The sequence below is a fragment of the Triplophysa dalaica genome, chromosome 11, assembly GCF_015846415.1.
Source record: "Triplophysa dalaica isolate WHDGS20190420 chromosome 11, ASM1584641v1, whole genome shotgun sequence".
Lineage (NCBI taxonomy): Eukaryota > Metazoa > Chordata > Actinopteri > Cypriniformes > Nemacheilidae > Triplophysa > Triplophysa dalaica.
This window is the reverse complement of record NC_079552.1, coordinates 20,572,564-20,587,561: the sequence shown is the minus strand read 5'-3', so window position 1 is coordinate 20,587,561 and position 14,998 is coordinate 20,572,564. Positions and strand designations below refer to the sequence as shown.

At 35.7% G+C, this 14,998-nt stretch overlaps 1 protein-coding gene across 1 annotated transcript in view; it reads left to right on the top strand.

Moving 5' to 3' along the window:
* The first annotated feature begins 3,223 nt into the window (after positions 1-3,223).
* Positions 3,224-14,998, top strand: part of pcsk2 (proprotein convertase subtilisin/kexin type 2) — a 40,511-nt gene continuing 28,736 nt past the window's right edge. The window contains exons 1-5 of the mRNA XM_056761500.1: positions 3,224-3,603; positions 5,058-5,162; positions 11,210-11,323; positions 11,710-11,818; positions 11,918-11,955. Coding sequence (XP_056617478.1) covers positions 3,421-3,603; positions 5,058-5,162; positions 11,210-11,323; positions 11,710-11,818; positions 11,918-11,955 — 549 coding nt within the window. The 5' untranslated portion in view covers positions 3,224-3,420. The remainder of the gene's footprint in view (positions 3,604-5,057; positions 5,163-11,209; positions 11,324-11,709; positions 11,819-11,917; positions 11,956-14,998) is intronic.

Below are 14,998 nucleotides of genomic sequence, written 5' to 3'. Positions count from 1 at the left end.
TCTCACCTCTTTTAATTACAGGTGTGTGAGTTTCCGCTCCAATGCATTGAGATACCCTGATCACAGATTACAACCCCGCCTTTCAGATTGATTCACAATTGCTTGACTGTTCCTACTGTTATTATAATGTGAGTGTACATGCACGATTTACTAATATAATATCTGGAGCATCTGTTTAAGGTAAATCGGACAGTTTATGAATAATTTGAGTTTACCCACTTGAGCTGATGAAAGATCAGTTTATAGTCACTATAACTCTGTATTATAATTTTATGCATTTTAAATAATATCGCATTTATGGGAGAGTGACAGAATAAGTTAACAGGACAACAGTTCCACATTGTCAGTTTAATGAACAACATAAAGTTAAACGTTCCCTATTCAAAGTAAAAAAATAATCTTATTTGGGTCCTTATTAGCAACTTCCAATAAAGAAGAAAAACATATTTAATTACTTTATTAGCAAATACTTCGTTGGAATTGATACATTGACAATGTTGTTTTAAAATGATGGCAGTAAATTGAAATCAGATTTCAAACTGTCCACTTCAATACATGTCTGTATTGCACGGTTTAGGTTGAGGACTATCACAGAGAAAGTCAGTTATCTTTCTAATACTGCTATACATTTGATATAAAATGGACATTTTATGGTTCAAGAAAACATTTGGATTATTTGCTGTCAATACGAATGAAAATGCAGTACAGGTATAAATGCAGCACTGATCTTTCAGTAGCACCGTGAAAGTAAATGTCACGTTAACTCATTTCATACCTTGAATGATATTAAGCACCCAAACAGATCCATAGACAGTAAAGGTCACTTTCAATTGAAGCGCACTAAGAGTGACTATAAAGGGATGATAACATTCCTTTAACATCATGTCTACATTTGATCACAGTGAATAAAAGACTCACTTAAAGTCTGTCTCTATCAAAACGATGATGAGACATTGCTGAAGGTCTGAGGCAAACTCATAATACTCAGTTATGCCTTCGCTATAGACTAAGATGATCCACAGACGACAGCTCAGTAAACAACATCTGTTTGTACATGCATCCCTCCTGACCTCATGTTTTGATTCTTAATTGGTGTTAGTAATGGATGTTGGTAAAAAACAGCCTCCAGCATGAAATAAATCAGGGCAGTTTGGTCTATTCAGAACACAGCAGTTAGGATGATGGACTTCATTGACTTTATAATCTTCCTTGGCTTTGAAAATTTACTGAAATGTTGTGTTTCCCATTTACATGTAAGCAAGAAACAATTGAGACTACTGGCACAACATATTTTTCACCCAAATAACAGCCAGTTTGACATTGGATACTTTGTTAATGCAGTCTCCTGCATGTGCATGGTTCTTTAAATAAAACAAATGTTTACCCTTGCAATCTTTTATTAACGTGAAGTCAGTCGATATGCTTTTAAAACAATGGTTATTAACCACCCTCCAACCACATGGCTTTCATTTTTCAGGATACACAGAAGGAAGATTGTAGTGGAGTAGGCGGGGCGAGACCGTGGTTCGAGACAGGTGAGTAAGTGGGAATGAGCGCCAGCTGTGTGCACACCGGGCTCGAATCACGTAGGAGATTGGGAGCATATAAGAGAACGAGCGAGCGGACCGTCGAAGAGAGAGTACCGGGCCCGAACATATGTTAAGTTTATATTTATGTTTGTGTTGCCGGCAGTCGTCCGTGAGGGGCTGCCGGCTGTCTTTTATACTTTGTTATTATTTGATTAAATGTTTTAATGTTTGCCGGTTCCCGTCTCCTTCCTTCCCTACATTGAATCTTGTTACAAAAATATGCTTTTTACTAACTAAATAAAATGATCGACAGTGGTTCCACACAACATAAATATGTTGTCTCTACTCAAATGCTTATGATGAACTAAACTGAACTGAGTAAACATAAACAACCAAGTCCAAATAATATCCAAATAACATGAATCAAATAAGTTAATCCTACTTATATCCTAAGTATAGATATTATGTTACTATTTTGTGGAACCAATGTCCATAATTTTATTATGTTAGTTTAAGGTAAGATATTTTGTGATGTTGCTGTTATTTTTAATACACACTAAATAAGCTAAATATAGCTCTTTTTGTTAGAAGGTTAGCCAGAAGTTGGTGTTGATGCATTTACGGCATACCTCAAGTATTTGCTTATTCTATTAAAGCAATCTTTTTTTTGCTAGCAGGTCCTCAATGCAAGCACATGCTCTACACTTTACCACAATGGTAACCACCCAAAAAACATTAACATAGCAGAAAGTCTTTAAAATACAAACATAAAAGTTTATTAGACATTAACAAATTTCCTCATTTAATAATTTTGATACAAAAATGTATAAAATAACATTTTATTGCAACTTTTACTCTCTCTTTTCAGCCTGATGCACAGAATGATGGGAAGTTGATTTTTTTTTTAAATAAAATAATTGTGTTGAGTTAACTTGAATTATTTAAGTAAAATGAAAAGCATAAAATATTATTTTGAACTACTGATTATTGATTGAAACATGTTCATTTAAAATGTAAACGTTTAGTTAAGCCAAAGCATTACTGTTTTTAGTCCGTTTAGCACAATGCAATTGTGTTTTAACATAAAACCTAATACAATGGTGTTGAAACAAAATGAATTGTTTAATTAAAGTGAACAGTATCGTAAAATCTTTTATGTGACATCAAAGAAACAAATACATATTTATTTGAATGAGACATATAAAAGTAATGAACACATAGAGCAACATGATAGATTTAAATACCTATAATGCTCAATCAAGTCTCATTGGATAAAAAGAGGTTCCTAAAAGCTTCTCAGTTGGCCTACGGTACATGGTTTAATAACCCTGACAGAACATATGTCGCACAAAAGATTATTTTAAAAAAAGGTTATAACTATAAAAAATGGTAAAAAAGGTTCTTTTGAGAACCTTTCACTAAATGATGCTTTTCTTACTGTCTTTAAAGAGATATATAAGAAGAACTGTATAAAAATGAGCATGATTAATTAATTACGAAACGTAGTTTTAGCACACGCTCGGTATGGGGATGGAGGAGTTGTCCAGGGTGCTGAAAGTACAGTACTTCATCCACACTGAGGGAGGGAGAACGGCTGCCATCAGCCACACCCTCTTCAATCTCATTGGGCATCTTTCTGTGGAACGTCACGTGGAAAAGAGCCACACGTTTATGCCGATGAATTATAGATTAAAGGGAGGCTGAAATGCAGATTCGGTCCTATACACAAACCATCAACCCGAACGACGCACGGTCCGACTCCCCACATCTCATCCTCCGATGACTGAGGAGATGCATCCTGAAAAGCCCTGGTGAAGTGCTCGAGCATTCAGATCATTCTCTGTTTGACAGCATTCACTCACAAACAGCACGGAGAAATAAATAGCACACGATGCTTGGATTCTTTAGAGATGGGACAGCGGTGGCTCTCATACTGTTTCATGCATTAATGCATATAGCTGCAGCGGACGAGGAGGTCGTCTTGACGGATCATTTTCTCGTTCAGTTGCATGAGGGGACAGACGAAGATGCCCATCAACTTGCCCTGGAGCATGGCTTTAGAAGTGCGAGAAAGGTGAGTAGCAAGATCGCTTTTATACGCGCGACAAAACGAGATCCAAAGTGTTTGTTTAATGCGCGCTTTTCGTTTACGCATGCATTCAATTCATTGTATGCAATTATATCAAATCACACATGTCAATGCATTTGAGTACAAGATGTTCTCGTTTACAGCAGAAGCAAAATAACTGCAAATGTAAGATTGTACAGAAAAAAAAAACTTCAAATAAAATATTGAATATGCTGTATTATGTTACGTAAATTAATAAAGTCACACTATTATTATTCTTTAATGGCCAAATAAACCATTAGGCTACACTACTAAACTAAACTGATCCTCAGACGGAAATAATGAAGGAATGTTTACAGGATTCTGGGACTGCTATCATGGAGTAAGTCCTGAAAGGATTTAGCCCAGAGAAGAAACCTATCTTGTTTACCAAAGGAGATTTTTCCAATATTTTACTGATTCTTAGTGATTCAGATTGGAATAAGATTTTTTGTATTATCCTTTAGTTTTGTTTCCAGATGTATAAGGATAATTATGAAATCCAAAATAGTAAAATCCTTCTTTTTACTACTTGCTACAAGATTCACTCACAGCACTCAGAGTATGGCTTTCAATTCAAGCTCAGATGAATCTAAAACATTATTGAATTTCATTATAAAACCGCGGGGGTTGTCATTTTGATCATTCTGCTGATATCATGCTGTTCAGGTTCATTTTTGTTTTCAAAAGGTAAGCTGTAAGAAAATGTTTAAGAATAGTATGGCAAACAATAACAGCAAACGTGTCAATCATCTGAAATAGCCATATTCATTTATTCCATCTTCACAAAGGAACGTTTATAGCAGAACTGAAGATTTGATTAGTTTGACAAATCAGCCCTGTCAAATGTCAAAACATCACTGCTTCAGCAGTTCGTGTGTGGCCATGCATTAAAATATCACCTTTCGAAGCGAGATAGTTAAATATGGGTTGCTGATTTCGCAGTGTTTTTTTTTTTGGAGTACGTTAGATTATGTCTAATAAGAGATCCATTCAGACATGTATCCCCAACACACAATCTAAGTCAAGAGACTGTAGAAGCTGATCTTGCGTTACGTAATTCTCTGCTACCTTGACACAGAAAGTGCAAATTAATATTGCATTCTAGGACTTTTAGTTCTCACAGTTTTGGATTGTCAAAGCAAATTTCATAGCTTTAAATAAATAACATGCATGCCAAAAATATTAATTAAAATATTGGTATTTTCCCTTCAATATATAGATTATGGAATAAATTGAATGTTAACTGTTGCTGCACAAACATAGAGACATTTTAACCTTACAAAAGATTAAACGCATGGGGAACATTGACATTTCATTAAATTGTTCACACCAGGGCTAACATGCATAATTGTTTTCTGGGTTTAGATCATTCATGTTCTTCACACTGTCTCTTCTAATTAAAGTGTGTTTAATTTCAGGTTCCCTTTGGCGAGGGGTTATATCATTTGTACCCACAGGACACCCCAAAAACACGGAGGAAACGCAGCCTTCGCCGCCATCACCACCTGACCCAGGATCAGCGGGTAAGACCTGTAATTTACAATGTAGTGATGTATGGAAACTAGCCCAGCCATGGGAAGCCAAAACAACACTATTTGATGTCAAATCCAATGTTTAAATACAGCATCAATCAGGTTTGTTTTGGTTCCAACCTGGGTTTCATCTTCGCTTCGGTATTTCTTAGGAAGTCATGACATTTAGTAGTTTAGATGATGGATTGACTTCTTGTAATATACATGCATGCATATCTGATGTGCTCGCTAGAATATGTTTATCAGACAAAACCTTTTGAATTATTTTCAATCATTTACAGCCACAAACCTGCCACAAGTATTTTCACAAGGACCAGTCGAGATCCACCTGCGAAAAGCTTTTATTTTGCGTTTTGTTTATGTGCCGTCTGAGGCTAGGACTACTTCATCATAAAACCACTCTGCTCTAAGTGAACATTAAAATAGAAATATTTTAATTTGTACATTTTGAGTAAATTTGATGCATTAATCATTCTACTTCATTTTGTAAAAGCTGTACAGAATGAACCCACACGAGAATATTTCTGCCCTTTTTGATACGTTTCTACACCTTAATGTGAAGGCATTGATAACAGTTGAAAGAATTTGTGGTATGGATTGTAATGATAATAGAAAATAGCTCTACCGACTATTTATTAAAATAAATAAATCTATTACATTATGTGTTAATATTGAAACATTAATGTCCACTGTCCTATTGTGCATAATTTATCAATGCGTGTTATTCCAATCGTAATGTTTCTTTTCTTATTGCAAACATTTATCAAATTAATAACTAGTTAAAATGCCCTCATTTCTTCGCTATCTTCACCAAGCCCTCGTATTTATTTGTTTTACTCCTCCAACCATTCTGGTAATGGCCACTTCAATTCACAATCCAATTCATTATAATCCATTCAATTCCCAATGGATAATTTAATGTCCCCTCAAACATTTTTTCCTGTTCAGATTAACCTTGTTTACCAGGAAATACATGGGTTATGGAAGTACATTGGGTGGCAAACCACAATACATTACAAATTATAGCCAATGGATTTTAGCATAAATCTGTGCTATTTCTTTGTACTGCATGGATGGTGTCAATAATACATAGTCAAGAGGTTTGTTTGAAATTCATGTTGTTTCACTGATTTAAGTAATAAATTCAACAGCCACAGAGTCACCATAACACACTGATAGGAATTGGGGTTATACACATCATCTTGACATCACGACGCACACACACATCATTATGAGCATTGTGAACTACTTAAGCTGTCTGTGATGGATTTACAACTTCTTGGTACAAATATATCGTCTCATTGCTATTCAAGCAAAGAGCCATAAGAATAACCCTGGAAGGCATTTCAGAATCAATGCGAAAGGATGAAAAGGGGTTTCTCTGTCGCAGAAAACCATTTTCATCTCAAGTGTTGTCATGGAGCGCGTGTATTGATTTGTTTCTTGTTTTTTACGCTCTGTCATTCACACACTCCTCTCAGCCTGTTTACATTGAGGAATAGCTAATATTTGCTCTGCTCTTCATTTGGACAATCCTCAGCCATGCTGGAGATGTTGTAATATAGTAATATAGTCCTTGGCTACGGCAACTGATTCTGTGACACAGCCTGTTATTGTTTCCCTTGTTTAATGATCTTCCTCTCTGATTTAAAGATGAAGGGTGTAATGTTTTGATAATGAAATCCTTTTTCTTATCCCAGCTCAATACACGCCACAACAAATAATGAAAGTCTTACCACCATGGGTCTGTGTGCTTTCAGAAGATTTTTCAATGGCTGAACCAGTGGCTGGAATGGGTCAGGGAAATCTGTTTGGCTAACTAATGGCCAATGGGGGAATGGTCAGAAAACCTGCTTGAAAGCAAACATTGGGAAATACTGATATGTGTCAAAAGAAGAACCCAGAAGAACCAAACGATGGCAATAATATACAAAGACAGTCTAGCTTATAAGTAGTTGATAGTTAAGCGCGATTAATAACGTTTTAATAAAATCAAGAAACATAAGCATGCAAAGAGGAAATGCAAATAGTATTCATGTGAAATTTGATGTGGTAGCATTACTTGTATTATTCCCCCCTTGGATAAAACACATTTGTTTGTTCATTTGCAAGTCAAGTTAGATACAACCATCTGGTAGAGGAACACATGTAAAAATGTACATTGATAATACATGGAGTTCTGAATCATGTTAAAAAAACAAAAATCTATATTCAGATAAAAATAAAAGTGGGGTGCATGCTGCACATTTGAAGCATTCGGTGCCATTTTGAGCAGCAACATCTGAGTCACTAATGTGTCAGATGTGAGATAAGACAGGCTGTTCTCAGTGCAGACCCACAGGAAAGACCAAAGCGCCACCCCCCCACACACACAAAGAGCTGAAAGGAGCGAGCTGACCATCATAACTAAATGCATCTCAAACTATACTGCTACCATATACTCATACTAGAGGCTGAAAATTCTGGAGGTTATACTTTCAATTATTCAATTTGCTCTCCCTTGTGACGGATCATGAAACACAACAGAATTAATTGCAAAAACTGAAAAAAATGAATACAAATAATAAATCTTCCAAACTGATAGCGCAGCCTATACAAATTGCTGATGTTAAAGTCTTTACGGCAGACAGAACCAACTCATATACCAATGAATTCAATTTAATTCAAAGGTCATACTTGTACCTGTCACTTTACATTCTTTAAGCTCACATTCTTACAATTACATAACCATGTCCTTGAATCTTATACCTGGTTAAAACAAAGTTGTATTGCTGAAATAAGAATGTGCACTTAATTTAAAACATATTACCACTGTTATGCTACTAACACTGAACAATTCTTTATTACATATTTTACTCTATTCGGTTGTTAAGTGGTGACATAAGGAATTCCGTTTTTTGGGTCCAAGCATCTGTTTTTTTCAAGCGGGGCTACAGCTATAAACAGCTATTTATGAGCACTTTTTAGTCATATTGCATATTTTAGGGCCCCGTGAACCCAACGGTGCGATCATTTTTACTTCCGTTTTTTTTTTTAGGAGGACATGTTCAGAAAAAAACATGAGGTACAGTATCTATGTTGTGAGCATTAAATAAATTGTTATATGATGTGATTTTACTTTTACACTTAGTGTTTCAACGGAGATCAAAGCGCAATTGAACAAGCATCATTTGATGTTGGGATTTTAGTTGTCTAGAGGGCTAGATTGAGCCGTCATCAAAGCGCTTTTCAAATCACAGTATTGACTTTGATCTGGTCTGTTTTTATGTGAAGAACATGCAAATGTGAAAGGTTAATTCCAGTTTCCTTTGTCTGTTGGACATGCTTGACGTCATGGTTTGGTAGTGGTGGGCTTCCAAGGGCTTCCACCACTGTTCAGGTGGAAGGTCATGCTGTTGTTGGTGATTAAAGGGGTAATGAGTTATCTCAAAAGCGTGTGGGCCCTTAGAATTGTCCTAACTGCCCCCTAAATTTTCTATTAACTACTAGTTGATTTAAACATCTTCTCGCAGGGTTGTGGACTCGAGTACCATTACTTGGACTTGACTCGAACTCAAGTCACAAATTTGATGACTTACGACTCGACAAAATCAAAGAAGACTTGTGACTTGACTTAGACTAGGACACCAATGACTCCTGATTTGACTTAGACTTGAACACAATTAGTAATGAAATGTGTATACAAGATTTAAGGTTAAAAAAAGCTCTCCCCAAGTTTATAGCTCTGAAAAGGGAGGTGTGCTATGATTGGCCAGTTAACCAGTGCATAGTGATTGGTCGAATACTGCAAGCGTGTGACGAAAATTGAACGCATCTTAACATATTTGGAACATCAGGTTCCCAAGCAATTGTACTGACATTGTACTGACAGATGATACACTGTCATCGGTATTTCTTATCAATTCGAGACTGAATCTGATCCGGAAAATGAAGATGATCCAGCTAATGCATCAACTTTGCCAGCGAGATTTAAGCAGGATGTAAAGGAAGGTTTTAAAAACAATAGCTAACTGTTTTACCATTTATATACAATGTTATAAAGATTTGCCTTTAGTGGTTAACCAGTGTTACGCCATATCTCGGGGCGACTCTACAAAGACAATAAACCCCATTATAAACACGACATTTGTTGCTTGTTGGTGGAACATTATTACAGATTATTAGGATTTATGTTGTTTATGTTCACGTTGCGCGCGTGTCTGCATTTGCAGATCACACAGAGAAACAACATGCGCTACAAACACATGACAAACTCAACCCTTATTATACCATAAAAAAATATTTTACAATGAAATTATACTTACAGGCTGCAAATCTGAAGCGACAGACTGTCCTTGTGAAGTTGTAATGGTTGGAATTGCCCCACTTTTTTAACAAAAGCTTTCCTGCACAGCCTGCCTTGTTCTCTTCAAGGTTCATGAAGCAATCATCTGTGAAATACACTGCACGCACTTAAACATTCGGATTGTACTGTTCTGAATGAGTATTGTAAATAAAATGTAACCATTCGTTTTTTAGTTGTCTCATCTTTTGGAAGTGCAATCAAAGAGGCTTTCTTTTCGCAACGAAAACACACAGCGTCTCCTACAATGAGATTTACCGGTACACCCACCTAACTTGCATCTAGATTCGGGCGGTCTTAGTCAAGTCATAACACAAAATGACGTAGATTTGTGGGGGTGTGGTTACACGAGGCGTTTCAGGCAGGTCTGGGTGAGCATTCGCTTTTCCATAGAATGCATCTTTTGTTCCAACACTTAAAATTTAGCAATTTTTTCGTATTTAATACATGCATGGGTAATTTATAACACACCAAAGACACAGCAAAACATGTATTCGTGCCATATGACCCCTTTATAACCAACCATCGAAGTTTTGATCACAGAGCTGCCCGCTGTGTTTGGCAATGTATCAGATGTCATTTATCAAAACAGTTTGGTGCTTTAAACCACATATTGTTTATTTCATATTTCAGACAATTAGGCCGTAAATTAGACACACAAGCGCTAGTGAACTGTTAAAAATATATTTAAAATACTTAAACTTCTTCGGAGACAGCAGTAATACAACATTTTATTATTCTAAAACGCATCCAATTGTGTAAGAAATGCATTCTACGCATGCGTGGTAACTTTTCGTTTTATGACACATGCCTTATAAAAGCTCAGAGAAGGTCTTTTTGTGATGATTTCAACTTGTTTGCTAGCCTGCCTAAATGCATTCAATATACACAATGTCTAAGATGATTGCTCTCTAATACTAGCTAACGGTTGTTCTCATGCTTATAATTCATGACCTTGCTCATTCTGTGCAATCCGAAGTTTACAGCATTACATTTTTAGTTAACAGTCATAACACATTTCTTGAATACAAGCTCCATATTTTTTTTTAACTAGCTCACAGAAATAAAAGCTAACTGAAATGTATAACTGTAAAATGTAGTGTTTAAATTTAGAAGCTGTGTAAAGTTTCACTTCAAGAAACAAAGCATTTGAAGAACAAGAAATACATATACTGAAATATATTGGTGAGTCCCATACCTCTATTATCTATAAGCTGAAATGTAGACTGAACTTTATCTTGAATAAAAGATTGTAAAGCCTTTGTGACAAATAAATATAAATCTACAATACTATTTAATAGAGTGAAACTGATTTGGGGAAAGAGGATTTGGGGAAACTAATGACTTGTTAAAGCCTTGAAGTTAAAATTTGAGGACTTGGACTCGACTTGGACAGGATTTTCTCGACTCGGGACTTGACTTCTCAATACTTGCAGGCAAAGACATGAGACTTACTTGTTGTGACTTGCAATGCAATGACTTGTTCGCATCTCTGTCTGCTTGGTTGCAATTGTAACTCCAAATGTGTAGTTGATATATATCACCATAATATGATTGTATATCCTGGTCATCCCAGCAAGGTTATTTTTAGTATCACTGTATGAGTCTTTCCTCTAGATATATTATAGAGTATTGCTGAAGCTGCTAGCCGTTACTTGTCTATTCAGCAGTAAAGACTAAAGGCTTTGTTTTTCAGGTGAAAAATGTATTTCCTCAGGAGGGTTTTGGCCGTCAAAAGAGGGGTTACAGAGACATCAGTAACTTTGACGTCAATATGAGTGACCCGCTTTTCACCAAGCAGTGGTATCTTGTGAGTAATTACCGTTCATAATGTCCTCATTTTATCTGACCTTCAACACTGTGACTTTGTGTATTGGATTAATCTAGATTGACTGATGGCTCTTAATTCAAATGGTTTTTGCTCATCAAAATTTACATTCAAGCCAGAATAAAATAAAAGCTGGCTTCTTTATTTCTCCAGGCCTTATCATGACAAACATCCCTGTTTTGCAAATGAAAATGTTTGTTAACTTAGTTTGTCAGAGTTAAACACTCCACTGCATGGTTGCAGCACAGTGTAACATGTCATGATTGACATTTATTTCCTTCACCTTGCAGTCTCCCTCGTGATTTCTCATTTTTGCAGAGTTGGTGTACGGCGGATACTCATGTGAGGTGTTTGTGTCGTTTGATTAGATAAATACAGGTCAAGCGGATGGAACTCCAGGGCTGGACCTTAATGTGGCAGAGGCCTGGACTATGGGCTACACCGGCAAAGGTGTCACCATTGCCATCATGGATGATGGTGCGTGATCACTTTCAGATTCCACACTTCATCTTGATATTGTGAATAAAGTACACACAAGATGGGTCAAATTTATACTGATTTTGATTTATCTTGCAGGTATTGATTATCTACATCCAGACCTCGCCTTAAATTACGTAAGTTTCATTTTAGTTGATTGTTTGATTTCATTTTACTTTCTCATGTTGGGCTGAAAGCTAGGACCTTGCTAAGCGAATATAGACAATAATGAGATACCCTTAGCGGGAAAGTACAGTTATACCAACATGCAACAGTACAAATGTGTCAGAGCAGGCCATATTCTGAACAATTAATAGAGATAGGTTGTTAACTCTTTCCTCAGCATTAAAGGGATAGTCCACCCAAAAAGGAAAATTCTGTCATCATTTAGTAGCCCACAGGTTGTTTTGTTTCAAATAAAGAAATTCTTATTTCTTTATTCTGTTAAACACAAAGATAATGCCAATTTTCACTTTTGGGACATATTCTACTATCATAGTATAAAAAACAAACAGTTCTGGGGCACCTTTTAATTTGTCCAACTTTGGTAGCCAATTATGTCCAAGAAGAGAACATTTCTTAACTTTCTTCCAAATATCTTTCTGTGTGTTCGTCAGAACAAAGTTCAAGTTAAAAGTTTATTCGTCACCCTACAAAACCATACATACTACGACATACAGTAAAATTCTTTTTCGACTGTCCGAATAGAAAGGAAATAGGAAAGGAAGGAAGGTTAAACTATATATAAACAATAAATAAATATAAATAGTGTTGGGGAGTGAGGAGGTGTCCATGTAAAGTGCAGGTGCTGTGCAATATATGTATATATATATATCTGTAGAATGCAATTATTTACAATGTGCAATGTATGCATATGTGTGTGCAAAAAAGGTCCTGTTGTCGTGGTCATTTATACAGATATGAAATTACATGAGGGGGAGTAAATGATGACATCATTTTCATTTTTGGTTGAACTATCCCTTTCATTTTCTGTCATTCACGAAACAATGCTTCTACTGCTATTGACAGACATTTTTGGAAATCCATGTTTTCACTCCCATACAATAGGGGGCCATGTTACACATCTTCTAAAATTGTACAGCATCTTTGAAACCAAAAGCAGTAAATGTTTTGATTATCGTTCTGAAATCTTTTTCAGTTTTTTTACCTATACGTTTTTTTTAAGAAATCTACCCACATATAAGAGGTAATAAAAGAACGAATGAAGAAAGAAAGACAGAGGGTTTTTTCATTTACTATATATTGTTTGTTCATATATTCATATAATACAATAATATGGGGGCCAAAACACTTTTATAAAAAGGATCAAATAATCCTGGTGCTGACTTGCAACTTTAAAATGAATGCTGGTGTGGGAAGAGTTAAGCAGTGAAATGGGAAGCATACTTTTGATGTTTATGGTTGCCATGCAACATTGTAATTTGCTGCATGAATATATAATGAAACAAATGCAGAGAAACAGGTGTGAACATATAAGCTACTTTACAGCGGATGTGAGTGCATCTCATTGAAATTACTGTATGTATTGCATAATATTGTTTCAAAAACAGTTTTGAATGTCAAAGGTGCATCAAATAAAGCTTTTTTTGGAGTGATGAAAGACATACACTCACATGTTATAAATCATCTTATGGTTTGTGTCTATCGAGCTCTGAGTAAAAAAGACAATAAATCAATTCATTTCAATTTGTTTTTTAAATTAGCTTTTTTGTGAGAAACATCTCAGCATCTGAGAATCTGAAACATGAAACAAATAATCAGAAACAGTTTTACTCACAACTATTTTTATCCTCTGGGTGGTTGTCTACCTGTTGCACAGGTCTTGAGTTGGCTGACGTTAAGTTCAATATCTCCAGACACATTGAGATGCCAGTTGGTGACAGAATTCTCACACACTTGTTTAACGTTGATGCTAAATTCTCTAGTCTGAATCACCACTCCTCTGTCCAAAGATAGCATTTTTCTTCTCTTAATCTGATTGATGTTTAATATTAAATTCAATGCGTGGCCATGATCCCTGTTGTAAGTGGTTGCAAAGACAGTCTTTCTTTTCCTCAAACAGATGACACATTTGCGTCCTGTGTGCTATTAAATATGCAGCTAATGGTTGAGTTCTCTTCCCCCGCTGAGATGGGAGTTGCTGCACCTTGGCAATTATGAGATGCTGCCACACATCACACGAAATACTGTAGATCTCTTAACATCTTTGCTAGTCTTTTCCATGTGTCTTCCTGAGGAGGTACTGTTGTTTTATTTCCGTTTCTCCTCTGACTAGTGTCTGAAATCAAAAACAGGTTCTTACAAATCGAATACTCACGTATGTCCATGTCCTGCTGAGGAAGTATTGGATTATGCATACTGTATTGAAGGCTTGTGAGACTGTGTAATCGCTAGTTTTTTTTTAGTATGTTTAGGACTAGACATTTAAATATAGGGGCCGCCCTGACTCCTTTGGTTCCCTATGAGTGAGATTTTAGATAAAAAATAAATAAATTAATAAAAAAAAACATTTTTGAAAGCACAATTCCACCTCCTGTTTATCTTAAATAACATGAAAAATAATAAACATGAAGTAAAAGAATAACAACTACACATTTTTAATTCCTTTTTAAAAATAACATTGTTTGTATTATTACCTGATTATTACTCCAGTATAACCAATTATTAACTAGTTTTTAAAGTAAGAACTTTTTTCATTAAAATTGTATTCGAATATCTGCGCTTAATTTGATTATTCATGTTATCCACTTGAAACCAGTAAACGGCACACAGTGACAGTGTTGAGAGTAAAGAAGCTCTTAATAAATAGTACATAAACATCAGTGACTAACATGAACAGTCATTAACTTGTGATTCTTGCCTCTTTATTGCTCTGTTTTCTGCAATATCATTTACATAATATAATTAAAAAGAGGAGTGCTTTGTGTAAATCTCAAATGCTAGTGTCAAATGTGGTATGGAACGTTTTGGGCGTGCATAATTATCCCATTAAAGTTATTTGTTTTAAATGCCTTTTTCCAGGCGTGTCTACTCCACAACGAACTGAAATATAATTTTTTAGAAAACCGATAGCACACTGCAGACAAGCTCTCGAGTGATTTAAACAGGAGAAAGCAGCGCAGATGACATTTCCACACGTTCTTAGATGTATTAAAGATG